The sequence below is a fragment of the Brachyhypopomus gauderio genome, unplaced genomic scaffold, assembly GCF_052324685.1.
Source record: "Brachyhypopomus gauderio isolate BG-103 unplaced genomic scaffold, BGAUD_0.2 sc83, whole genome shotgun sequence".
Lineage (NCBI taxonomy): Eukaryota > Metazoa > Chordata > Actinopteri > Gymnotiformes > Hypopomidae > Brachyhypopomus > Brachyhypopomus gauderio.
In genome coordinates, this window is record NW_027506904.1 from 134195 (window position 1) to 160601 (window position 26407).

Here is a 26407-nt window from a genome sequence, read left to right on the forward strand (position 1 = left end):
GTCACACCGCGTGAGGCCTTGAAGAAGAAGCGTCCTTTGTTAAACGTGAGGTTCTTCAGCAGAGTAACCATGGCAGCACGTCCTGCTTGAAAGATTCTGTAGCTGCTCGACCTCCTTATGACATTCAAAGACCACACGTATCTAAGCCCAGATGAGCGGGAGTGGCTGCTGACATAGGGGCCACAGGCCCCTCCAGGACATTACAGTTGAAAAGAGAGAGGACAGTCATATATGTGAGTCTACCTGATCGTCTTACCTTATTGTTAGCAGTGAACGTCCCAAATGCACATTAAGACATGTACATTGGGTGCACTTTGCTCCGCATTAGAGAAACCTGTAAATTCAGTGTGAGGGGTCTTTCGGTGTTTACATAATGGTGTTTATTTTTTGTATAAACAGAGGCACGACTATCCTTATAAATGCCACAGATCTTTACAACTGCTTAAACGGAAACAGGTTTAAATCCACGTTGAAATCCACACTGCTGCTTGAGAAAACCAAGCCAAAATTAAACAGATTGAAACTGTGTTGGGATCACAATGACCTTTGCCCTCACTGTACTATAAGCATATGCTACCTCTGTTACCATCTGAAGGCAGATACAGGCATCAAGTCTCCTCAGATATGTGGAATCTTTCTTGGTTCCAAAGTGCTTCAATGATACACAGTGAGGTCTGTTTTTATCTGTTTGAGAAAAGCTATTTCATAATAATCCATGAAAATCAAATATATTGTCCAAGGTTATTTAATTTACTCCCATAAACCAATCACAGTAATTTCTTGGCTAATGTGAGTTTCATTGCATAGCCGGTTGGTAACTTGTGCCCAGTCAGTAGTTTCCTTGCTGAAGGTCATTATTCACCAAATGCAACTCTGAAGCTGTTCAGTTTGGCTCCTAAGTCATCTTTGTGAAGGCAGCAAGCCCCAAAACTAAGTGAATATCTCTTGGTCTCGCCGTTAGGAGACTATACAGTTCTTGTCCTTGTCCTTCCCTCCGAGACTGTGTGACCTTCTCCTCTTCTTCAGACTGCCTCTTCTCGTCTTCTCCTCCGCCGCCGGCCCCTTTGCGTCTGGTGGCCTCTCTCCACCCGTGAGCTGCGGAGGCAGGAGGATGCGTTGGCCGAGGAAGAAGCCTTCCTCCTCCGAGTCCGAGGAGGACGAGCAGGTGGAGCAGGAGTCTTCATGCCCGTAGTGGGTGGAGCGAAGCGTGAGACGAGCGCTGCCGTCTTCGTCGGGGGAGCCGGTGGGGGGGCGGGGCCTGTGCTGACGCCCCTCCCCCCGCCACTCCAGCACATCCAGACGAGGCCTGTCGCGCCTGGACCGGCGGAAGCGCTTGTCCGTGCCCAAGTGGAGGGGGGACCCTGAAGTCACTCGGCTACGACTGGGCAGGCCTGGCGACCCCTGCTGGAAGTTGCGGTGGTATGATCCATCTAAAACAAGAAGATCCATAAGAAAGAAGCAAGGGCCAGAAAATCTAAATGAAATAGTACAACATTAATAAACAAGCTGGATTAAAAACTAACCCTGAGTTCATATTTCTGTTTTCAATAACTGGCAGACATTATTATGGTGCTTATGGATCAAAACGTTAGTTTTAATTAAAGCTTTAATTGATAAAGCTTTTATGGATTCTCTTTTAAATTATTCATATCTTATCATTTGTGAACTTGCCTAGCAGGTCCATCTGAGGCGGTATTTCAGCTCGACCTCGCAGTCGTTGTCCTAGCGCTCCGACGTCTTCCTCTTCCTCCTCTTCCTGCTCTCCCTCGTCCTCCTCTCGTCTCTCCACCTCTTCATCCACTTCTTCTTCATCGTCAAAGATCTCCTCCATCGAGTAGCTGCAGCTGATTGGCTCCCTGAAGCTGACCCTGTTCGTGCTGCTACGTGCCATTGGTGGGTCACGTGGAGAGGGCGGGGGCTCGGGGGCGGGCGTGGACATGACGGGCAAATCATCAGGGCCGATGAACACTGGAGGCGGAGGAGGTGGGAAAGAGTCGGAACCTAGCCGGAACCGACCAATGAGACACCACGATGATAGATTTGGGAAACTTGGGTAATAATCTTTAAATGTCAATCTAAATATGCATATTTAAAACATATTACATATATGTAGATTACGTATGGCTTCATATATGCAAAACATTTTCACAAACGTTACTGCGTCTTTAGGGTTTCACTTTTCTTCAGCCTGCATGCTCAACATCATTTTTGAAGAACTTACCCACACTGCAGTTCTCTCCCAGGATGTCGTTGGCCGTTGAGGTTCCTCTGGAGGTGCAGCTCGGTGGGGACGGCCCGAATTCGGCGTAGCCATTTAACTCCACTATGTACTCCAGCCTGCTGGGGCCCGAGAGTCTGCCAGCGTTTGATTGGTCTTTGGGTGACGACGGTCCCCAGCCATTGGCTAAGGGAGCAATATGGGAGGGGGAGTCAGAACTCTGAAGGCATTTGTGCCCATAAGGAGGAGGAGGAGGGCGGCCATCTTCCTCCAAACTAGGGGGGGGAGTACGCACTCCTGGTAAAAACAAAAAAAAAAAGTTAGAACAAACGTTTTAAAATATGGATTACAAGCCATGTGCATTTAAAATAAGAAAAAATTACTCAGTACATATGCTTGTAACTTTCTGGAAACATGAACAACACAGGTTTTGTGTGTCATACCTTTACTCTCTGATGGAGGAGTTAAGGATTGAGCGGATTCAGGTATTGGACTATTGCCCTCCGGTGGCCGTACAGGTGAACTGCGTTGTCGTGGTAGTGTGGATTTGTGTGAGGCCGGTTTGCTCTGCAGTGCCGAGTCACAGGAGTCTGAGTTATCGGGGTCTTCCCCCAGTGAGCAGGGCCGCGAACAGAAAATCAGGCCCCCGCGGGGGAGGAAGGGTCGGCCCAGCAGGGGGAGCCGACAGTGGGCACAGCAGAAACACGCCTCAGACGCGTGCCAGTGTTGCCCCTCGTACGTCATCTGACCCTGGTCTATACCTACAGGGAGACAAGGAGCGCATGCAAGTATGAGCTGATACAATACGGCACAACACGATAAAATTAAATTGTATTTAATAAAATAAGATTGTATCTGGATATATTTTGCCTGGGTTCTGTTCACACTTCCACTACAATCTGAGCCTGGTATGATGTGCTTTTGCTCTGGACAGACGTATTCCCATGTGAAGGAACACACCAATATCTGTTTACATTAAATGCAGTGGAGAAGTCTGACCACCTCTGAACGTGGTTTGAGTGGACTGGGTGTCACCTGCTCACAGGTCCTGGGGCTGTTTACACCTGTTCTACACCTCATTTTATTTGCTCATGTCTCCAAATAAAATCGTGATTCTGATTGCCAAAAATGTTTGTTAAGACAAGGTGTGTGTGTGTGTGTGTGTGTGAGTATGAGTGTATGTGTGTGTGTATATGTGTGTGTGTATGTGTGTGAGAGTGTGAGTTTATGTGTGTGTGTGTCCACACTGATGTGTTCTCCACAGGTGTCATAGTACTCGGCGTAGAGTGTGTGTGTGTGTGTGTGTGTGTGTGTGTGTATGTGTGTGTGTGTGTGTGTGTGAGTGTGTGTATATGTGTGTCCATACCGATGTGTTCTCCACAGGTGTCGCTGTACTCTGCGTAGAGCGTGTGTGTGTGTGTGTGTGTGTGTGTGTGTGTGTATATATGTGTGTGTGTGTGTGTGTATATATGTGTGTATATATGTGTGTGTGTATATATATGTGTGTGTGTGTGTGTGTGTATGTGTGTGTGTGTCCACACCGATGTGTTCTCCACAGGTGTCGCAGTACTCTGCGTAGAGCGTGTGTGTGTGTGTGTGAGAGTATGTGTGAGTGTGTGTGTGCGTGTGTATATGTTTCTGTGTGTGTGTATATGTGTGTCCACACCGATGTGTTCTCCACAGGTGTCGCAGTACTATGCATAGAGCGTGTGTGTGTGTGTGTGTGTGTGTGTGTGTGTGTGTATATATGTGTGTGTGTGTGTGTGTGTGTGTGTGTGTGTCCACACCGATGTGTTCTCCACAGGTGTCGCAGTACTCTGCATAGAGCGTGTGTGTGTGTGTGTGTGTGTGTGTGTGTGTGTGTATATATGTGTGTGTGTGTGTGTGTGTGTGTGTCCACACCGATGTGTTCTCCACAGGTGTCGCAGTACTCTGCGTACAGAGACTCGTAGCAGGTGCAGCAGTACGGGCGACTCTCCCTCATGATGTAGCGCTGACCCCCCCAACGCCGCCTCACACTCAAAACAGCAGAAGTGACGCATGTGCCAGTGACGACCCTCCGCCTCCGTGCACTCGTCCGCCAGGATGATCTGACCATGGGGAGAGAGAGGGGACACGTCAGGGGGACAGGGGGTGGAGGACATGTCAGAGGGACAGGGGGGTGGAGGACATGTCAGAGGGACAGGGGGGTGGAGGACAGGTCAGAGGGACAGGGGGGTGGAGGACAGGTCAGAGGGACAGGGGGTGGGGGACAGGTCAGAGGGACAGGGGGGTGGAGGACAGGTCAGAGGGACAGGGGGGTGGAGGACAGGTCAGAGGGACAGGGGGGTGGAGGACAGGTCAGAGGGACAGGGGGTGGGGGACAGGGGAGTGGGACAGGGGGGTGGGGGACAGGTCAGAGGGACAGGGGTGGGAGACAGGTCAGGGGGACAGAGGGGTGGAGGACACGTCAGAGGGACAGGGGGGTGGGGGACACAGGTCAGAGGGACAGGGGGGTGGGGGACAGGTCAGGGGGACAGGGGTGGGAGACAGGTCAGGGGGACAGAGGGGTGGAGGACACGTCAGAGGGACAGGGGGGTGGAGGACAGGTCAGAGGGACAGGGGGGGTGGGGGACAGGTCAGAGGGACAGGGGGGGTGGGGGACACAGGTCAGAGGGACAGGGGGGTGGGGGACAGATCAGAGGGACAGGGGGGTGGAGGACAGGTCAGAGGGACAGGGGGGTGGGACACAGGTCAGAGGGACAGGGGGGTGGGGGACAGGTCAGAGGGACAGGGGGGTGGGGGACAGGTCAGAGGGACAGGGGGTGGGGGACAGGTCAGAGGGACAGGGGGTGGGGGACAGGTCAGAGGGACAGGTCAGGGGGACAGGGGGGTGGGGGACAGGTCAGAGGGACAGGTCAGGGGGACAGGGGGGTGGGGGACAGGTCAGAGGGACAGGGGGGGTGGGGGACAGATCAGAGGGACAGGGGGGGTGGGGGACAGGGGAGTGGGAGACAGGTCAGAGGGACAGGGGGGTGGAGGACAGGGGGGTGGGGGACAGGTCAGGGGGACAGGGGGGGTGGGGGACAGGTCAGAGGGAGAGAGAGGGTCAGTCCACAGTTACGGGATCATGTTATTAGATTACACCAGTCGGCCGGGGAAAAGTCTGTTGTGCACACATCAGCGTTAACGCTGCGCTCCCTACAGCTGACTCATTATCTAATGAATACGCCATGTTATTAACACAGCAGGACTTCACCATGGGCGTGGTCCACAACACCTCAAACGTGCAGGGCTATTTTAGAAGCGCGCCGAAGTAGCAGAGCGAAGGGGGCGGGGCCAGGGCAGGGGCGGGGCTGACCTCGTCGCAGGCCTGGCAGCGCGGCTTGATCCGCTCTGCGTGGTGCCGGCCGCAGTACACGTGGCCGTCCTGGTAGAAGTAGATGAGGTCCACCAGCAGCTCCACACACGTGGTGCACCGAAAGCACTGGGGGTGCCAGCAGGAGCCGTGACCCGCCCGCGGGGCGAAGACGGCCATGTCCCCCCCACAGATCTGCCTCCCACACTGAGAGAGAGAGGGAGAGAGAGAGAGGGAGAGAGAGAGAGAGAGAGAGAAGACAGACAGGAATGGATGAGAGGCCTGCCGTAATAAACAACCGGTTTTACGGAATGCGCGGTAGTTCTTGCAGTTGTGTTCTGGTTGAGGATCACACTGGAGGGGGTTAGATTATGATTCATTACGCTCATGTGGCCATTTAAGTCAAAATTACTACTCCAACAATTCAACGAAAACACCGGGCTCGGTGATTACAATCGTGTCATCGGAGGGTAATACGAATGTAGCTCTGGATAATAGCCACATCTTTACACCACCGCCTTTTGCGGGCTTGTTCGCAAACAGCAGGCGAGGTAGATAACGCTTGAGCGTAGCTGCACACCGGAGCGTAGCTGCACACCTGAGCGTAGCTGCACGCCGGAGCGTAGCTGCACACCTGAGCGTAGCTGCACACCTGAGCGTAGCTGCACACCTGAGCGTAGCCGACTCCCTCCCACTGTTACGCACTGCTGGAAAAGGGGGATTTTTAGCTAAGAAGGAACTTAACCCCAGATGACTTCAGTTACACCACAACGTCACACCCATTGACATAAAACGGGTCCCTGTAAACGCTCCTCCTCTCGGGGACCTTCTATCCTGAACTCGAGGCTTTCGTGTCTCCTGTGCAACTTCATCTCGGCCCACTGTTCCAACTTGTTGCGCTCATGTGCTCTCAGCTTTAATGAGGTCAGAAGGCAGCGTTTTATTGTGCACTCAGACGAGATTCCTGCGCTGTTCTGGGCTTTACGCCGTTCCATCTGGGACGGCTGCACTGCCGCGCGGGGTCATAAATCATGTGGAGATGAAGCGCGGCGTCCCTCCCAGCTACCGACACACCCTCTCCACAAGTTTCTCATCAGCCGGGGAGCGTTCAGGGCACCGCGACGTGGCACCAGCGCTTCTGGGCTCGGCAGCCAGGGGGTGCAAGGACACGGAGCTCAGGCAGAGGGAGCGGTGGCGCGTTTGGGTCTCTGTCGGTCGGAGGAAGCGCCCTAAGGTCGCTCTCGGGCCTCAGCTCCTGATTGGCTGAGCAGGTGGCGGAGGACGGAGGTCCGTACCTGCTGGCAGATGGCCCCCGTCATGGTGACGGGGAAGAGGCGGACCACGCCCCGGCCCAGGTTCTCACGCTTGCGCTGCTGACTGAACAACCTCAGCTCCTTCTGTTCCTCTTGATCCAGAGTGTTACAGTACTGGGGCTGTACACACACACACACACACACACACACACACACACACACACACACACACACACACACACACACACACACACACACACACACACACACACACACACACACACACACACACACACACACACACACACACAGTTATACCATGCATCTTAATATAGCGTGCAGGTGTGGGGCTTTGCTCCAGTCTTGTGTGACCAAACACTGCAGTTTCCTTCATTCCAACTGCTCAAAGGTTTCGTAATGCAACGGTGGACCTGGGGCGAGTCAGGTGTGTGTCACATGTGTGTCACACCCCCTTGTGGGGAGACGTCCAGGAGAATGGCTGGAACTTAGGAACTTAAGAGGCGTGGGCGTAAGGCCCTCTTGTGCTGAGGCTGTAGGTTTTAAGGGTGTAGGTGTTAAGGGTGCAGGCGTTAAGGGCATAGGTGTTAAGGGTGCAGGCGTTAAGGGCATAGGTGTTAAGGGCGCAGGTGTTAAGGGCGCAGGCGTTAAGGGTGCAGGCGTTAAGGGTGCAGGCGTTAAGGGTGCAGGTGTTAAGGGTGCAGGTGTTAAGGGCGTAGGTGTTAAGGGTGCAGGCGTTAAGGGTGCAGGCGTTAAGGGCGTAGGTGTTAAGGGTGCAGGTGTTAAGGGCGTAGGTGTTAAGGGTGCAGGCGTTAAGGGTGCAGGCGTTAAGGGTGCAGGCGTTAAGGGTGCAGGCGTTAAGGGTGCAGGTGTTAAGGGTGCAGGTGTTAAGGGTGCAGGTGTTAAGGGCGTAGGTGTTAAGGGTGCAGGCGTTAAGGGTGCAGGTGTTAAGGGCGTAGGTGTTAAGGGCGTAGGTGTTAAGGGCGTAGGTTTAACTGCACAAGGAGGCCCGTTACCTCACTATCGTGTGCTGGGAGCTGGTGCAGAAGCTGCTTTATGCGATGTCTCTCTCCTGGGCTGTTCACATAGGGCACTTTATCCTCCGGGATACAGCTGAAGTACTGATACACCTGCAGACACAAAGACACGCAAAGACCTGTAGACATGACAACACACACCACATACACACACACACACTCGCCCCACTTTAATAATGAAGTGATGTGAGTGTGTAACACGAGTCCCGTTTCTGGGCGCACAGACGCGCTCCGCGCGGAGAAACACGAGCTTCCAGCGCAACACAACAGACAATACACGCCGACTAGCTCCGCTGATAAAGCTCTTCCTGCTGGTGCTAGCAAACAGACAACACGGCCTTTCCTGACAGTAAACAGAGAACAGGTCACGTCATGAAGCATCTGCGGATCAAACCGTTCAAAACGGTTTCATAAAGAGGCAGAGGAATACCGGCCCATCCGTACACTGGAGTAAGGGTGTGTGTAAGGGTGTGTGTAAGGGCGTGTGTAAGGGCGTGCAGGGTCACGCCGTGTGTGGCTGGTTCGGAGCGCCGGCTTACCTGTTCGGGTTTGAGCCCGGGTGGGACCCACGCGTACTCCTCTGAGGCGCAGCCCGAGTCGTCGTCCGAGATGGAGTGCCTCTGGAAGTCGGACACCAGCTTGGTCATCATCTTCTCCAGCTGACCAGGCACCGAGCGCACCGCATGTTCCTCGCGCGTGCACTTACAGTGCACGCAGATCTTCCTGTGGAGGGAGGAAAAGCAGGGGGGTGGGGATTAGTGAGGACATGGCAACACAGAGAGCTGCTCACCAAACCGCCGTGGGTACAATGAGGGATTTCCTGTAGTTCAAGGGGGAAAAAAATGAGGATTTGTAAAAACGTGGCAACGTAATTGTTCTGTAATTGTAAAGTAGTATCCAAGAAGTCACAAGTTCAATACCAAGAACTAAATGACTTCTCTTGAAGCTTTGAAGCATTAAGAAGAATGACCAAGTCTCTATCAGCGGCAAAATACTTTTCAACAGGATTTCTTTGAAGATTAAAGTACTAGCTGTAGCCATGACAACACAGTGGACTATACTTAGAGAATATAAGTATTACTCATTAAGACATTAATAACAGTGTTAGGAACACACATTCTAACATTTAAAGTTAAACCATCCGAACAATGAAATAAAAATGTGTGAAACAGGATATTTTGAGTGTAACCCAGGGTAAACAGGATATATTGATATAGTGGTGAGTTCACAAAAAAAGTATCAGTTTAAATAATGTATTGTTGAATAAATGGTTTAATGGAGTGAAACATTGCTTTAGCATTTGAGAAAAGACATAGAAATATGTCTTGTTTGCATATAAAATGTCCTGGGTAGGATTTTTCTGGCAAACGTCAACCCAAGGATAATCCTCAACCTTAACAAATATGGAAAAAAGATGTTATTACAATACTGGTTAGATTAAAAAAACACTAAAACAAAATTACAATAGTTCTTTCATTTGTTGACACTGCACAAACATAGCCGAGTCTGGGCAGATGTGGGAGCTGTCAAAACACGTCAAACCAGACTCGTAATGTGCTTGTAGACAAGGAAAATCCTTCTGGTAAAGAGACAAGGATGTTGCCTGACATTCCTCCAAACCATACACACACAGGTATGCGCTTAAACACCATTCTAGTGGAGAACCTCGCAAGTGAGGAGTATGGTAAACCCAAAACTGTTGGCAATCAATCAAATTGGTGACAACAACAGATTGAATTAAGACAAGCTCCATCTGGGACACAAACTGGCCTCCCACCAGTGGTCAGCCAATCATCTACACATATAGATCTCTGCATCGCCACCCCCGGGTGAGACTGCGATTACAGCCGCCCCGTGTTACAGTGCCGACACAGCAGCCGGAGAGGGAGCCGTTACCTGCACACGCACGTTACACGCGTGTGTTAGCCAGTGCCGGTACCTGTTTCACACGCATGCCTCCTGCCCTTTGTGTTGGAAATGAGACATCAGGGTTTAGGCACATTCCTTTACTGTTGCCTGACTCAATCACGGCTGATAAAAACAGTCATTACGAACAGTCATTACACACACACACACACACACACACACACACACACACACACACACACACACACACACGGTGCACGTGATTCACAGGCTCTATTCCATATGCAGCAGCATTTGGTAATCAGGGTAAGCCCTAACAACTACTGCTATTGGACAAAAAGTAACTCTCCCTTTACATGTAAGAACATTCTTCTTGACCATATAGGCACCGAGCTGCAAGTGGGTCCCAGAATCAGGTTGCCAGATTGCTAGGAGAAGTGCATTGCTGTTATTTAATCCCCCGTTGCCCTGACTCTGACCCAGTGCACTTCAGAGCGGCCATCTTCAGATCTACAGACGCAGTGGCGCACTGGCTCCTCTGGAGAGGCGGGGGGTGGGTACGTGCCACTGAGTCATGGTTTAAGGGATCGGGCAGGAGGATTGGTAGAGGTGCCCTGCCACTCACCCTGACTCCGCCTCCGGAGGAGGAAAACGAGGTCACTGTTGCCAATCTGAGCATTCCTTTTGAAGTTAGAGGAGAGGGGGGAAAAGCAGTTGTGTTTGCATGGTTTTCTTTGACCTACACTCTGTTTTAACCTTTGAATGGCACATACCATAAACCATAAAGAGAAATAAGTAATTCAGAGCTGAGCATTCCTCAATATGTGATTTCAGTTAATATGTGAAGTATGAATTTGAGTTATTTATTGTAATATTATAGTGTTCTTATAACATATACATACATTATAATATATGTTAATATATATGTAAAAAAATGTATGCTCATTGAACATAGTAACAAGACACTTTTACCAAACACACACACAAACATAGGAAGGTGAATGAGGTCATTTCACAGTGCGCCCAAATCACAGCATGTTCCATGTTTGTGAGGTAATGTTATTCATCATACAATTAACTGAATGGATTTTGACTCGTTTCTAAAAAGACTACAAATGTTCTGAAAGCCGGCGTGTTTTCCCAGCCCACACATCACTCACGTGTGATTGAATCACTGCTATATGCCCATCGTCCTGTTCACTTTCCCCTTTATTACTTTCAGCAAAAGGTCCTTTTAAGTTGGAATATTCACAAGATCTTTACACAAGATATTTACACCAGACCGAACTGCCAAAAATGTGTCAGACAATCCGGCAGCACCATGACCAGAATAATAAGAACTGAATAAAGGCTGAATGCAACTGAAGCAGGGAGTCACACACACACACACACACACACACACACACACACACACACACACACACACACACACACACACACACACACACTGTAACTGTAGTCCAAATTTAGGGACTCGCTTAGCTTTTTTTTATCATATACGCACATACGCACCCACACACACTCTAAAATAGGCATGTTGACCCAAATATTATTATTATTATTATATTAAAAATGCAACATGCTGTTGGCTTTAAACATCCTCCCACCCAAATCCACACACTTCTTCATGGCTAATGTACAATACACTGTTGACATCCATCATCAGGGCAAGAACTGCCCCATCTAATTGACTAACATGAGTGACATTTTTGATTTTCATCAATTGTATTTTGGCTGGATGTCATACAAAATCCTTTACTGCTCTGTCAATCAGTCTAGTTCAAGTCTTCATAATGGCTTTTTACCCATTTGCATAACTGCACAGGCTAGTTAGCAGTTAATACACACACACACACACACACACACACACACACACACACACACACACAATTACTGTGTTTCCCCCTTTCTTACTAATTCAAATAAAAATGAAATATATAGAACACTATTAAAGTACATATTATTTTAGCAATAGTATCAGCACATGTGTATTAGGTGCCTGAGAAAACCGGTTTAAAAAGCCACATTCCACATCTTGTGTGTTTACACTGACCTCCTGTCTGTCACTGTAGGAGACACTCCTCAATCCCCCAGTACTAAGAAAACACGCCAGGGTCCAGCATGCTCTTAGCATCACTTCCATTACATCAGAATCACAATTAGCACCTTTCCTGTAACTTATGTAAACACCATCTGTACAATGTGCCAAACTGTTACCACTCAGTAAAGTAATGCATCGGGTGAAGGACCTTCAGATACATTTATGTGCCAACTTCATCAAACCTTCTTGGTACCAATGCTGGTAACTTGCCAACATGAGCAGCGAAACTGGGAGCTCATTACCAAGAAATATTGAACAGTGAAATGACTCGTGACTCGTGGCAGCAAACTGTTATAAGGCGTTCATAGGCACTGTTCATAGGTTGAGAGTTTCACAATCAAGAAGTTAAAACTTCTTTGCGAGCAACACCACGCAGGAGAGTAAAATGCGAACACCATCACGCCTCCCAGACAGGTGGAGTTTGAGTCCTAGACTGGCCACACGCCACCGATATATTATTACAAGAATTTGGAACTTGAGTACTTGAGCAACGTGATTACACAACAAGTCTCTCTGGAAAAAAGTAACGGCAAATCAATTTTCCAAGAAGAATAAATCTTTTCTTTTTTTAACCAGGGAAGTGCAGAACTGTGGCCTTCTCCTGAATACATACAAGCACTCCCATCCTGAGATTATTACTATTATTGTAATGACCAAAATATACTCATATTGAGAGCCAATACATAAAAAGATTGATTATAACTAAGAATATTTCTGAGTTATGTTTAGTTTTTGTTTATATATATATATATACATACATACATACATACAAGTACACAGATGACGCTATAAAAGTGTTTCACATCCAAGAGCAAAATTATGGAAAATGAAACTTTTTCAATCTATGCACCTCAATAATCATCACCACTACCACAACTCTCTAGATATCCACGCACACACACACACACACACACACACACACACACACACACACACACACACACACTTATTCACATCATTATTATAAGTGCCAGTAGTGCTACTGTATTACCTCAGATCAATATTTAGGCCAGTCCATAAGTCCTCTCATATATTCTTAAGTTTCCCCCAATGCCATCGCAGGCTGCACTTTGAAGACATCCATGAATTCAAATCTTCAGCACGCGCTGACCTTAACCAGCCAGCTCTCTGCCCTAAACCGCGTCGTAAAGGAGGGGAGCGTCGGGGCCTGCTGAGGCAAACCAGAAGCTACTTTGCTCTTGCGATTCGGCTCTTTGGACTTCCCTTCGCCCCCTCAGGCCTGTGGAGTGAACACGGAGGCCCCAGACAATAGGTGAGCTCACTGGGCTCAGACGCAGACCCCGCCCCTCCCCCCTCGTCTCCCTTTTCTCTTCTGTCTCGCTCATGTTTCGAATTTCAGCTGCCGCTCTCGCCACTCTCCGACACGGACGGCCGGTTTCAAACATCAGGTGAGGCCAATCATGGAGTTTTGGGATCATTTCAATGACATCACACCCTGTACAGGCTACTTGGCAGGATGTAAAAAATTCTGTTAGGATCTGTTAAAAAAACGTGTTAAAAACATAAGATGATATGTTGATGACATGCTAACAACATGTTAAGCAACCAAATACAATGTGTCAGTACGTACATGCTTATCAGTCCAGGGCTTTCCCTGCTACACCTTTCATTAACTATCCTCAGACATCTTCTGATTATCCTACGAAATAACGCCAACATGCCCAATTAGGGATCATAAGGGATACAAACACTAAATCTAGGCAATTCCAGAGTAGCTTAAGAGTGACAAGATCTATACTAACGAGCCAACCTTCCTTATCTGTGTGACTGACCGCCATTAGAGGCGGGTGGTGGCGTTGTGTTCAGGTCCTGCGTGGTGGACAGATGGATGTTCAGTGAGGATCATGGCGGCAGCTTCTTGAAGGTTTGATTAATTGCCATCTGTCGTTCTGCGATCGATGGTGGAAATGTGTGTCAGAGCAACATGTCTTACTTGGATGTGAGGGTATAAGTTAATAAAAAAGCTCTTAGAATCAGGACAAGCGTCTGTATGAGACACGCCGACACACTGACCGCGTGTGTAACTAGAAGAGGCGGTTGTTACGAGACAGTCGTTACGAGAAGGTCGTTACGAGACGGTCGTTACGAGACGGTCGTTACGAGATGGTCGGGTCCGTGGACACCTCAGCTGCATCGTTCAGTTAGCAGCAAGATAAGATTCAATAAGGGATGCGTAATTAGGATACATGAATGGGAAACCCCATCAATCATAGTCTTTTCATCTTCAAAACTCTTTGACAAAACAGTCCACGCCTGACTGCTTGAAAGGAAAGAAAAACAAACCCAGTGAGCGTTTTGCGAGCCCATTACTTAGATGTACATTCTCAGAGTAACATGACTGCCTCTCTGAGTACACCTTCAGGAATGAGCAAACCACAACTGGTTAGTATAAAGACATTCAGATTTGATTTGGCAAATATAGTTAACCCGGGCAGACAAGTGGAAGTATTTGTAACACTACAACAGATGCAATATGGCCACAGAAGAACAAGGCCATGTTATGTTAAGCATTAACACTGTAAAATCCTTTCAGGTTAGTTCACAGTTGACTTCTGCTACCAGTGCATATGCTGTATGTTTATTGTCTCGCTGACTGAGCAAGGACTGCCTTGTCCCCTATAGAGTCCAATATTGTCTTCTCTCTCTCTCTCTCTCTCTCTCTCTCTCTCTCTCTCTGTCTGTCTGTCTGTCTGTCTGTGTGAGTGTGTGTTGTTTCCCAATCACAGTGTGTGTCTGTGTGCATGTAAAAGTGTATGTGGGTTGTTACCCAACCACTTTGTGAATATTTGTGAATAGACCTTAATGTGAGTCATGATGAATAGCACTTAATGTGTGAAAGGAAGAGTGTGAAAATGAGCCAAAATGACCCAGAACCAGGAGAGAGAATCAGAGAGAGAAACAGCTGAGAGATGGCAAAGAGAGAGAGAGAGAGAGATGGCAGAGATAGAGAGAGAGAGACAGCTGAGAGATGGCAGAGAGAGAGAGAGAGAGATGGCAGAGAGAGAGAGAGAGAGAGACAGCTGAGAGATGGCAGAGAGAGAGAGAGAGAGAGAGAGGAGAGAGAGAGAGATGGCAGAGAGAGAGAGAGAGACAGCTGAGAGATGGCAGAGAGAGAGAGAGAGACAGCTGAGAGATGGCAGAGAGAGAGAGAGAGAGAGACAGCTGAGAGATGGCAGAGAGAGAGAGAGAGAGAGAGAGAGAGAGAGAGAGAGGGGCAGAGTATGGTGAGTCTGATGATTCAATCGCTGCAAGCTTGGCAGCTGCAGCGGGAGTTGAACAGGCTAATCTTATTAGTGTGACTGGACCAGGACACAGAAGAAGGGGCCAGACGAGTGGACACGGGGGGGCCACAAAGCCCAAGAAAACACACGGGGACGACTGGGGGACGAGGACGGGGACCTTACGATCGAGGCTGCGAGAGGGCGGCTGTCGGGAGGTTTTCATTTAGCTCTGCTGGTTTACCAAATGACAATTATAAAGACTCTTGGATTTGTCACAATATATTCTGTTGATAATAAACAAAACTCTTTGAAGGACTGTCTTTAGTGTCCGAGTGCACTCCGTACAGGTCAGAGTGGGTCCCCAGGTCTCCTCCACACACAGCTCTTAAGGTGGTGTGTGCATCTACACTGGGCTCAGAAATACTTCAGTGACTAATCAGTTGCTCTATATCCACTAAGGTATCTGTACAACTGTGCAATTTCTGTAAAGCCATATATGCATTTTAAGACTAAAGTTGGTGCCTATGGAACAGGGTTCCTGTTTCAAAACCCAGTGAAATAAAGGACAAAGATAAAATCAAACTAGAAACACCGTGGTGAACTTTGCAAAAATGATGAAATTCTTTCAAATAAGATTGGTGCATACATGTCTGACCTGCTAGTATCTTTTTGTCTAAGCTTGAACTGTTTACAAAGGCTGCATTGATGTTACTGAGTATATGTGTTATGGTTTTATACTGGTAAAAGATCAGTTTAAGAGAGATGTTGATCTTTGGAAAGTGGAGAGGAGATACAGGGGTTCAGGGTGACCTTCTGTATTACTAATTCAGCAATCTTTGTGTCACACACACACACACACACACACACACACACACACACACACACACACACACACACACGCACACACCCCAGCATGGAGTTCCCCCCGTGTCCTGCTGGGTATGTGACGTATGCCACTGGCTGCTGGAGCTTCCCAAGGCCGAGTATTCCCCTCTCTCAGTGGTACCGCTGGGTGAGTGAGTGCACCTGCTTACATGTGTCTACAGTGTCCACCCAGGAGACTTCATCTACGGGCCAGCCAGACTCTTCATAGGAACATCTTGGACTGACAGCTGTTCTTATTGGGGTACTTTATTCTCAAAGATAATGTCTAGTCACACATATTACCATGCGAGTATGTGTGTGTGTGTGTGTGAGTGTGTGTGTGTGTGTGTGTGTGAGTGTGTGTGTGTGTGAGTGTGTGTGTGAGTGTGTGTGTGTGTGTGTGTGTGTGTGTGTGTGTGTGTGTGTGTGTGTGTGTGTGTGTGTGTGTGTGTGTGTGTGTGTGTGTGTGTGAGTGTGTGTGTGTGTGTGAGTGTGAGTGTGTGTGTATTGCTGGTTTAGTCCTACCTCCAGCCATGCATACAAAAGCCTGGACACTGCTCTCCACACCGCATGCAGGGCTGCCCTCTGTCCGGATCTTCCTCCTGAGAGAGCGAGAGTGTGTGTGTGTATATTTCAGAGACAGAAAGAGAGGAACAGAGAGTACTGTAAATAAATAATGCAGATTAAAATACACGTGTAGTGAAGGAGTCCCTGTGTTGAGAACGCCGTTCATGAGCCGTGTTCAAACAGGCCACATCCAGTTTGCATTTGGTATTTACTTCCCAGGATTTGTGTATTTAAGGTTATCAACATTAGCTGTAGCAAGGGTACATCGGTGTGTTCACACAGCAAAACATCTGGTTGCATGTGGAGGTTTTTTTTTATTGTTCTGTTGTCTTTTAACTGCGTTATTAACAATAATGTAAAGAAAATATATATTGTATCAAAAAAGCGTCCAGAGAAATGCTTTCAGCTTTCTCAAGTAAAACATAAACGTGAACAAATATATTTCTTCCTCCGTCCTCTTAAATGAACACAGGAAATACCGATTTGTCTATCTGACACGTTTATTTGGGTTCATGAATTTACCACTTAAAAGTGCGCGATGGGTTTTGAGCCACAGATGTGTTCTTTCAGTGTAGTTTACTAAAGCGAGGGAGAGGTTGTACAAAGAGGATTAGCTCTGAAGTGCATCACGAGTGTGTGAGAGTGTGTGTGAGCACGCGGGCATGTGTCTGTCTGAGAGAGAGAGAGACAGAGGAAGGGAGAGAGTGAAAGTTGGAGGACAGGATCTCCTGACCATCTCCTGTAGTGACCGCTGACTCACACAGTCGTAAAATGCCCCCTCTCTTTCCTAACACCATGTGTGTCAGCACTCACTGGGTAAACGATGCTGACAAAAACATCACTGAAACAGAAAAGGGCGGGAAAATTAAATGGTCACATGGTAAGAGTGTTGGGGTAGCACCGGGCATTCTGGGAAAGTGACAATGTGAGAGGATTATAATAATGCCAGCAAGAGCATTAGTGTGTGTGTGTGTGTCTATCACTGCACACACTGAACACAGAGTAATAAAGTAAATAATAATGCAGAACCTGTATGTTTGTGTGTGCTGACCCCATTACAGAGACAGGAGGAAGGAAATGGCCAGAGAATAGAGGCTACACACCCTTCCTCTCGCTCTCTCTCTCTCTCTCTCTCTCTCTCTCTCTCTCTCTCTCTCTCCTCCTCTCTCTCTCCGATTTCCCCCCCTCAGCCTCTGATGTCATAACTGCCACACCCCTGTTTTGTTTTGTTTGATGGTGCCAATAACCAATAATAATCCAATTGCAATCAAACCATGCATCAAGGTTTTGCAACCGTTTCCATAGGTACCGTGACCTGAAAGGGCATGGCGTTATAAATGTTTTACAAGTTGATAACTATGGAAAATATGTGTATCTTGAACACACACAGAAGTAAAATGTTTTGGGACTTTTTAATAGTATCGGGTACTTGAATATTCCCAGTTAATTTAGCTCAAATATTTGGCTCCCTTTCATTTTGCTGAAAGCCTAATTGCTCCTAATTATGCCACACAGGCTCTCCTGCAGGGAGGCAACAGAGCTGTAAAACCAGGCCCCGGTTCCCCCACTCGCACTGTTCACCCTCCATGTGGGTGAGCGGCACATCCCTTCCGTGCCAAGTCACAGGTGTTTGTGTGAAATCAGTACCAATAAACCTAAAATACAGGCCTGTCTGTCTTACACAACTAAACGGGTGGGGGGGGGGGGGGGGGGGGGGGGGACTGTATGAAAGTGGGAGGCTTCGTTTTTAAATGCAACCTTGCAGACGTCTAAACAACGGCTGTGTGTCTTCGTCTAACGGCCTGGCTCCTGCACGGAGAGTAGAGGGGGGGAGACTTGGCCGGAGGAACAGTGACATGGCTGCCCTGTGGGGCTCCAACAGTCCATTGTTCACCATGTTGTCTTAGGACGGACGCCTCTCCGTGTGCTGTTATAGCAGCTCGGTGGAATTCATGCCGCATTCTTCAAGTTGGAAACTTAAGGCACACCACATGATACACATGTCGGATATTTCATTTGGAAGCGTTATTCAAAACATTTTAGAAAGTAAAAAGCATATATTTTGGGATTATAGGTATATGTCAATAATTCTCCATCTTTGCATGCAGTATGTATGTTACTGCACAGTATGTGTTCACAAAGTCTATATGGGCTGGAACTGGTTTGGGCCAGTGTGACATAACGTATAAAAACAAAATTACTAATACATACTAATACTAAACATGCAGGAAACCATTAAACAAATTAAATACATGATGACCCTGAAATCTGATGTGAGCATACTGTAATTTGTAATACTGTCTAAAATACTTCTCTAAAAACATACAGCCAGACAGAAACATACTATTGTATATAACCTGCATGATAAGTGAATGAGAGTTTGAGTTAGAGAAGGGGAGAAACAGAGGGAGAGGGAGGAGAGAGAGAGAATAAGAACAAGCCCCTTGATGCCATGAGTGAGATATCTATGGAAACACGTGTGCTAAAACAAACAGAGCTCCTGGGGTCAGTGCACTTTGCCACCTCACTCAACCAAAATGGGCACAGTAGAGAGAGAGAGAGAGAGAGAGAGAGAGAGAGAGAGAGAGAGAGGAGGATTGTTTTCAACCCTTTCATTTTGCTGAAAGCCCAATTACTTCAGCTTGCTGAAAGGCAGTATAGGAGATGAAGAGAGAAAAATCCACATTTTTGACATTTTTGTACAATTACTATTAAATTCTTGGAACACAATATCAGAGGCTGGAGAGCAAGTTAACATGCTGACGTTTGGCACTTCAGACCACACAAGGTTAGATACCACAACTTGTAACTTTGAGGTCCACACCCAACACACCTCTCTCTCTCTCTCACAAACAGACAAACACACACACCAGCTATACAATTTTGATTCTATAATTCAAAATTGTACAATCTGAATCTTGGCACTATGGAATTTAAAAGGCAGTGGTGACTATTTTTTCAGTTTTTGAAAATGAAAACGTTTGCTTTATGGCAGCAGCCACCTTATCTCTCTCATGTTTTACAGAGTATATTCATTACTCAGTACCCAGTCTCACTCAGCCTATATATGGATATATGTTTGTCCATTCCTGCTTCAAGTGGTTGAAGTCCTGCATTAGGTAGAGCACACTTCAGGACTCAGATTTTATTTACTTCAGCACTCGGGTAAGGAACGTGTGGAGCGTAAGGTTGCACAAGTATAATTTACAGCCTGGCAGAGTTATGAACTCTGCGCCTCAATGATATTCCACGACAGCACTAAACTTGCCCAAACCAAGCCTAAATATCTGCACACGGTTACCGCATAAACCCTACAGGAACAGGATGATTTTGAGGTAAAATTGAGTGTGTTGGTCATACATCAAGCTTCTGAGCTGCCTGACCTCTCGTGGTAGGGATCTGCTGATGGGTTTATGATGTAGCATTGTAAACTACCTTGTCAGAAAATAGATATTGCAGCTGACCTCAAAATGTCGATTTTGACTGAGAAACCTATCAATCTGCCAACAACAGAATAGCAACGTTACTTTTCAAAGTAAGGACGAGTTATAGTTTGCTAATAAAACAACATAGTACAGTAGAGAAGAATTAAGAAGTTGGCGTATGTTGGGTTTGTGTGGGTTCTCCCTCTATGAAGGTAGATGACCTTCCTCACTGTGAGACAGGATGTGTCCAAGGTTTCTTCCTGCCCCGCACCCTTGGGAAAAACGTCCTTAATTGTTGCCTTCACTGGCGGGCCAATAGCCCAAAAGCTGAGTATGACATTTATTTCAGCTGTGCACCAATAGCTTAGAGCAAAGCTTTAAGTAGTGCTACCACCTTCAAGAAATACCCAAAATGTTACATCAGGTCTATAATATACATTGTTAGTTAGCTTGACAATAGCTGTAGCTCTAGATGCTAGCTGAAGATGGAGACCCAACATACATAAAAAAAAACATCTTTACAAATGGGATCTATGCACAAAATGTTAATCCAAGCAAAGTAAAGTAACATAATCCTGCTAAATAGAAATAAGTTGAAGTCTTGGTGTGTCATGACAGCTTGAACTTATTTTTCAATCTGTTCTTTAAGCTGAGCGTGATTTCCAAGCAGCACCGGAAACTGTAGTGAATGGAGAGTGAACAGAGGAACTTTCTCCAGGAAGAGAAAGCAAACAAACACCAGGCAAAACACTAACGACTCACAGCATTTGCAACAGCTACATGTGTAAATAAATAATCCAAGCAGGATTTATTGTGCATTCTTTTGTTTCCTAGATGTGTAATAGATGTAATGGTTATTAATGCTTAAGTGTCATTCAGTTTTCAGACAAATTTTACTTTCTCTTTAATGTAGCCTACTCTAGACTTGATCTTGAATGTGATGCTTTGCATAAAAGCGGAGGAACTAAAATGTCTTAGAAACTATATTTTCTTGGTTTCTGGAACAACCTTTGGTTTGAGAAAAGTGATGTATAATGACAACAGTCTCTTCTCCTTTTCCTCTTTCTTTTGTGTCTATTACATCCATAAACCAGAGCATGGTGACTTTGTATGTAATCTAATCTTAAACACATCCTTGACTCACTAACATTTCAGCTCATTCTATACCATAAATTCAAATAATACCAATAAAATAAGAATAAACACACAGAGGCCCTGACCACTGACAAGTCTCCTTCCACCATCTGTACCAGGTACTACTTTTCTAAAGTAACATTTTAATGAAAAACCCTACATTATGTTTCATTAATTTCTTTTATGGCAGACATTTCAAAGAAAAGAAAAAACAAATACAATAGCACTCTGAATATCACCACATGGCCACTCAACCACCAAACGCTCCACATGGCAAATGTACACAAAGTGGCAACTGTGTCGGCACGACATTAACACGGTCTCGTTTAGAAACACATTTCGTACATAGGGAATTAATCTTGTACTTTATCTTTTTCTTAACATGGCCTATTTGATCGTTTCTATAGTATAGTACTATACTATACTTCACTTCAAATGCTTGTAAAGTAACAATACGTTGATTCTAGCTGGCCTACAGAGTGAAAACAATAAGGCTAACTCACACAACACACTAACCCTAACCTGCGCAGGTACGCGGCTCTTCGCCCCTCCTCCAGTCTAGCTTATAATGTTAACAAAGTAATCAATAATTGGCTACCCAAACTTTCTTAAATTATTAGAAATGTGTTTTTTGCATATTTTGCGGTGATACAAAGTACAAAAATTCAAAAACATGAAGTAACTCGTGGTAAGTCTTCATTCTGCTCTGAACTTTCGACATAGTTCCACAGGAAAACGCTTCCCAGGTAATGTTAACAACGGAAACAAAAGTAGCTGTTTGCCAGCATAGCATTTGAACCATTAGCTATTAAACATTACTGAATGTTGCAATAAAAGTTACACTTAAGGAGAATATGTTGTTTTCCAGGACGTATTCGTGGTGGTAGCCGCTGCGACGGCAGGACAAAAGTGAAGGACTCACCGGACGACTCGAGCGTCGTTTCTTGGATCCGCGCGTGAACATGTCGGTTGAAGAACGAGCGGTGAGATGTTCACTACTCCGCCTGACCTCAAATAAATCCTTTCATGTGACTCGTTTCCCCACTTTTGTTCCCCGGTGCTGCCGTTTAAGTTATCCTTGACCTAACGTGCCGTTTTGAGCCCCATGTATGCGACTGCTTATGAAGTTGCCCCAAGTGAGCGAGGCGTGAATGAGGCTGGCTGCACCTCCGGGCTGTTCTATCTTCTCACTGGAGCTCCCTGGCCACCCCCCTGGTTAGCACCGGTGGCTACTAGATGTTTTCAGAGGTTTAGAGAAGCTCCCTCGCCAAATGGTTCTGAGGTAAAAACGGACGACCGAGGGCCCTTAAATCATGCTCATAAATCTCTGTTTGTATTTGGAAGAGATCGACCTGAAGAAATAACTTTTACTACAGAGACCATTTGCCCCCTGAAATGTGTTTTTGCAGTCGATGAAAAGTCTATTTTGGTAGATGCATCTGATTTATTATGCGTGGATTATCTTGCATATTTTAATCAAACCTTAAGACGACATTCAAATACGATAGATATATATGTTTGAGTTTTAGCTCGCAGGACAGTAGGTCTGTTCCACTAGTATCTGCTGTGTTCTCTGTAATGGGAAAACAAAGGCGATCTACGCTATTCGCTGAGTAAATATTTTTAGATATTTTGTTTATTAACGAGATGTTTCTTAAATGCCACGTATTTGTTGCTATTGACGCGTTTTTGGTGGTGATGCTGCAGTGTTTTAGGAATACAGCACATTTCACTTTTTAAAATCATCCTATACGCTCACTCATTGTTGCTATTGTCATGTGTAGGTAATCACGAGGTCTTGAGTCGTTTGAACCTTTAATTCATGAGTAAATGCTGCCACCATGCGGCTCGAAATAAAATTAACCGTCAGGAATTGAGCGTTGGAACATGTTTTTTGTGTGTAGAGCAAAAGTGATGGTCATTTTACTTCTAAATCTTAGATTAGGGTCATGTTGATTTCTTTGGAGTGACATAACTCTTGACTGAATATTTGTGAACAGCAGAATTAAAAATAATTTTCTTTTATCACGCAGTGGATGGTGAGACACTAGGCAACGCAGATGTAGCCCAGCATGGACGTAATTTTGATTTCAAAAGTGGGGGGGACATGGATTCGTCGCTATTTAAATATTTGGTTTTAACCGTAAAAACTGGGGGGGACCAAAGCCGGCTTTTGAAAAAGTGGGGGGGACATGTCCCCCCCGTCCCCCCCCAAAATTACGTCCGTGTAGCCCAGCGTGAATTGCTTTATGCGTTTACATTTAGCATATGTCTCACGTTGCACAATGAGTAAAATAGTACATTTAAAAACATTTAGAAAAGTAAACAGTAAATCAGTGTAAATCAGTTTAGAATACTATCTAGGCTACAAGCCCAAAGTATTAAAAAAAAGTAAATAATGTGTTTTATATTCTGTTCTAAAAACACAGACACAGACTAACACTAATATATAGACAATTTAATTACATTTACCTCGGAATATCCCTTTAGGATTTTCAACGATGCACCAGGTGGTGGTGCACATCCACTATTTCACACAGAGAAATATCAGATATGAAATATCAGGTCTACTAGTTCCATTGTGCCGTTATCTCCAAAAAAATCACATATTTTGACATGGTTGTAACAGACGTTTATTTGTCATTGGGCAAAACCCCCAGAATAGAAAAGCCCAGAACAGTGGTGTATTAGGAAAAATGGCCATGGATTAATATACTGCAAGACTACCATCTATTGATATTTTCTTTTATGAATGTATATTTCTGAAAAATATTTAAGACACTCTGAAATTATAAGAGGATGAAAAATAATCTTGTCTTACAATGGGATGTAATGTTTAGATAAAAAAGGATAATTGTATCAACCATGAGTAGATGTAGCCCACTTTAAATCTGCTTTACAAACCCTGGTTGTGAATTTAGTTTGTTTTGTATAAACATCCTTAAGGAACACATACTATACACTCAACAGGACACTTTATTAGGTACACCTTGCTAGTACCGGGTTGGACCCCCCTTTGCCTACAGAACTGCCTTAATCCTTCGTGGCAGATTCAACAATGTACTGGAAACATTCCTCAGAGAGTCTGGTCCATATTGACATGACAGCATCACACAGTTGCTGCAGATTTGTCGGCTGCACATCCATGATGTGAATCTCCTGTTCCACCACATCCCAAAGGTGATCTATTGGATTGAGATCTGGTGACTGTGGAGGCCATTTGAGTACAATGAAGTCATGGTTCAAGAAACCAGTCTGAGATGATTAGTGCTTTATGACATGGCGCATTATTTTGCTGGAAGTAGCCATCAGAAGATGGGTACACTGTGGTCATAAAGTGATGAACATGGTTAGCTACAATACTCAGCTAGGCTGTGGCATGATGACACGATGCCAAATTGGTACTAATGGGTCTAAAGAGTGCCAGGAAAATATCCCCCACACCATTGACCCACTACTACCAGCATGAACCATTGAGTCAAATCAGGATGGATCCATGCTTTCATGTTGTTGACGCCAAATTCTGACCCCACCATCCAAATGTCACAGCAGAAATCGAGACCAGGCAACATTTTTCCAATCTTCTATTGTCCAATTTTTGTGAGTCTGTGCGAATTGTAGCCTCAGTTTCTTGTTCTGACAGGAGTGGCACATTCTGGCCTATCTGCCTCAAGGTTCGACGTGTGTCAGAAACCTCAGTGTTGTTAGGGTTTTGCATGCATCTGAGGAACTGCTGAGCTGAGAATTGTCCGTCATCCAGGTATAGTGCATTGAGGGTGATCCATCGCCCAGGTGGCATGCAGACACTGATGGTCAGAAACTTCAGTGGTAACACTGGAGTGGGGGTGACAATTACAGTCATAGCCAAGAGCTGAGAAAGGCACAAATTTTGGTTTTCACAAAGAAGCCTTCTTTAAGACTTCTGCAATTCACCTCAACATACTGAATATCAGCTTCTGGGCAAAATCTTGAGTGATGGCAACCCCTTCTTGCCTAATGAGTGCTAATCTCGTGTTCCCAATGAGATTGAAATCTGGACCATGGACCTAAAATTTCAATGTTTTGTTCACTGACCCACTTGGTTAGCACTTTGGCCTTGTGACATGGTGTTCCGTCATGCTGAAAAAACCACTGCTCATCTCCACACTGCTCATCTCCACACTGTTCCTGGATCGTTGGGAGAACTTGCTCTTGGGCAAAATTTTGAGCGAACCCTCTCCTCTGGATGAGGACTAACACCTATTTACGAATTGTCTCAGGATGCTTCACTTATGGTATGACACAGGACTCATGGTAGTGTTCACCTCTTCTTCTCCAGACACTTTTTCCAGATGTCCTAAACAGGGGCTTCATCTGAGAAAATAACGTCACCCCAGTCCTCTGCAGTCCAAATCCCTACACTTCCTGCAGAATGTCAGTCCATCCTTGATATTCCTCTTGGAGTGAAATGGCTTCTTTGCTGCTCTTCTTAAACACTAAACCATCCTCCATAAGCCTTCATCTCACAGAGTGTTCAGATGCACTCACACCTGCCCTGTCCCCTACCTGAGGAAGCTGTGCAGTGTTGGTGACCCAATCTCATAACTGCTTCCTCTTTACGAGATGCTCCTGACACTTGCTTGACTTTCTTCAGCGCCCTGAAGCCTTCTCCACTGAACCACTCTCACTGAAGCTCTTGATGATTGGCTAAATGGCTGATTGGGGTGCCATCTTAAAAGCAGCAATATTTATGCGGCAGTGATGACTGTACGTGTTTCCTTGGAAGTAACTACGGTTAATCAGAAAGAAAGACCTCAAAAGCACCACTTCCCTTTTAAAGCAACCCGTCCACTCTTGTAATCAGCATGATTGAGTGAGACCAGCTGTCTTGTCCACATTAAACGTTTCTCCTGAGGTAACGAGATTGTCACTGAAATGATGTTAGCAGGCCATATAGTAGGGCTGAAATACAGTGGCTGCAATGCAGTAATGTTTGTGATAAGATCATTTTCATGACAGGCAATGAGTTTGCAATTAACTGCAATGCATCTAAACAGTTAATACAAATTGTCACCATAAAGATTGAGGCAGCAAACTTTGTGAAAACCGAAGTTTGTGCCAATCTCAAAACTTTTGGCCATGACTGTACAGTCTAACTGTAGACAAGTAAGACGGGTATCTGGTGAACAGAGGTACAAGGAAGGTGTTCACAAGGTGGTCAGTGACTGATGGCTTAACCGTTAAGATACCTTTTGTCCTTTTTTACTGTACTAGGTAAATTGGTATAGAAGACAAAGTTAAAGTTACTAACCCTAATCCTAGTTAGAAAATGCACAACCTAATTGCTCACACCTCGACCTGAAACT

General features: G+C 46.0%; 1 protein-coding gene and 1 long non-coding RNA gene across 2 annotated transcripts in view; one reads left to right on the plus strand and one right to left on the minus strand.

Moving 5' to 3' along the window:
• Nucleotides 1-22313, minus strand: prickle3 (prickle homolog 3). Its single transcript, XM_076991554.1, is given in 12 exon segments — nucleotides 1-1430; nucleotides 1672-2001; nucleotides 2222-2515; nucleotides 2662-2979; nucleotides 4121-4220; nucleotides 4222-4308; nucleotides 5559-5762; nucleotides 6851-6988; nucleotides 7843-7956; nucleotides 8403-8586; nucleotides 16462-16538; nucleotides 21985-22313. Coding segments are annotated over 12 exon segments (2361 nt in total). The 5' UTR covers nucleotides 22027-22313; the 3' UTR covers nucleotides 1-957.
• The window catches only part of LOC143493254 (uncharacterized), a 7476-nt gene continuing 2673 nt past the window's right edge, over nucleotides 21605-26407 (plus strand). Inside the window, exons 1-2 of the long non-coding RNA XR_013125366.1 lie at nucleotides 21605-21808; nucleotides 21931-22045. This is a non-coding gene — a long non-coding RNA (uncharacterized LOC143493254). The remainder of the gene's footprint in view (nucleotides 21809-21930; nucleotides 22046-26407) is intronic.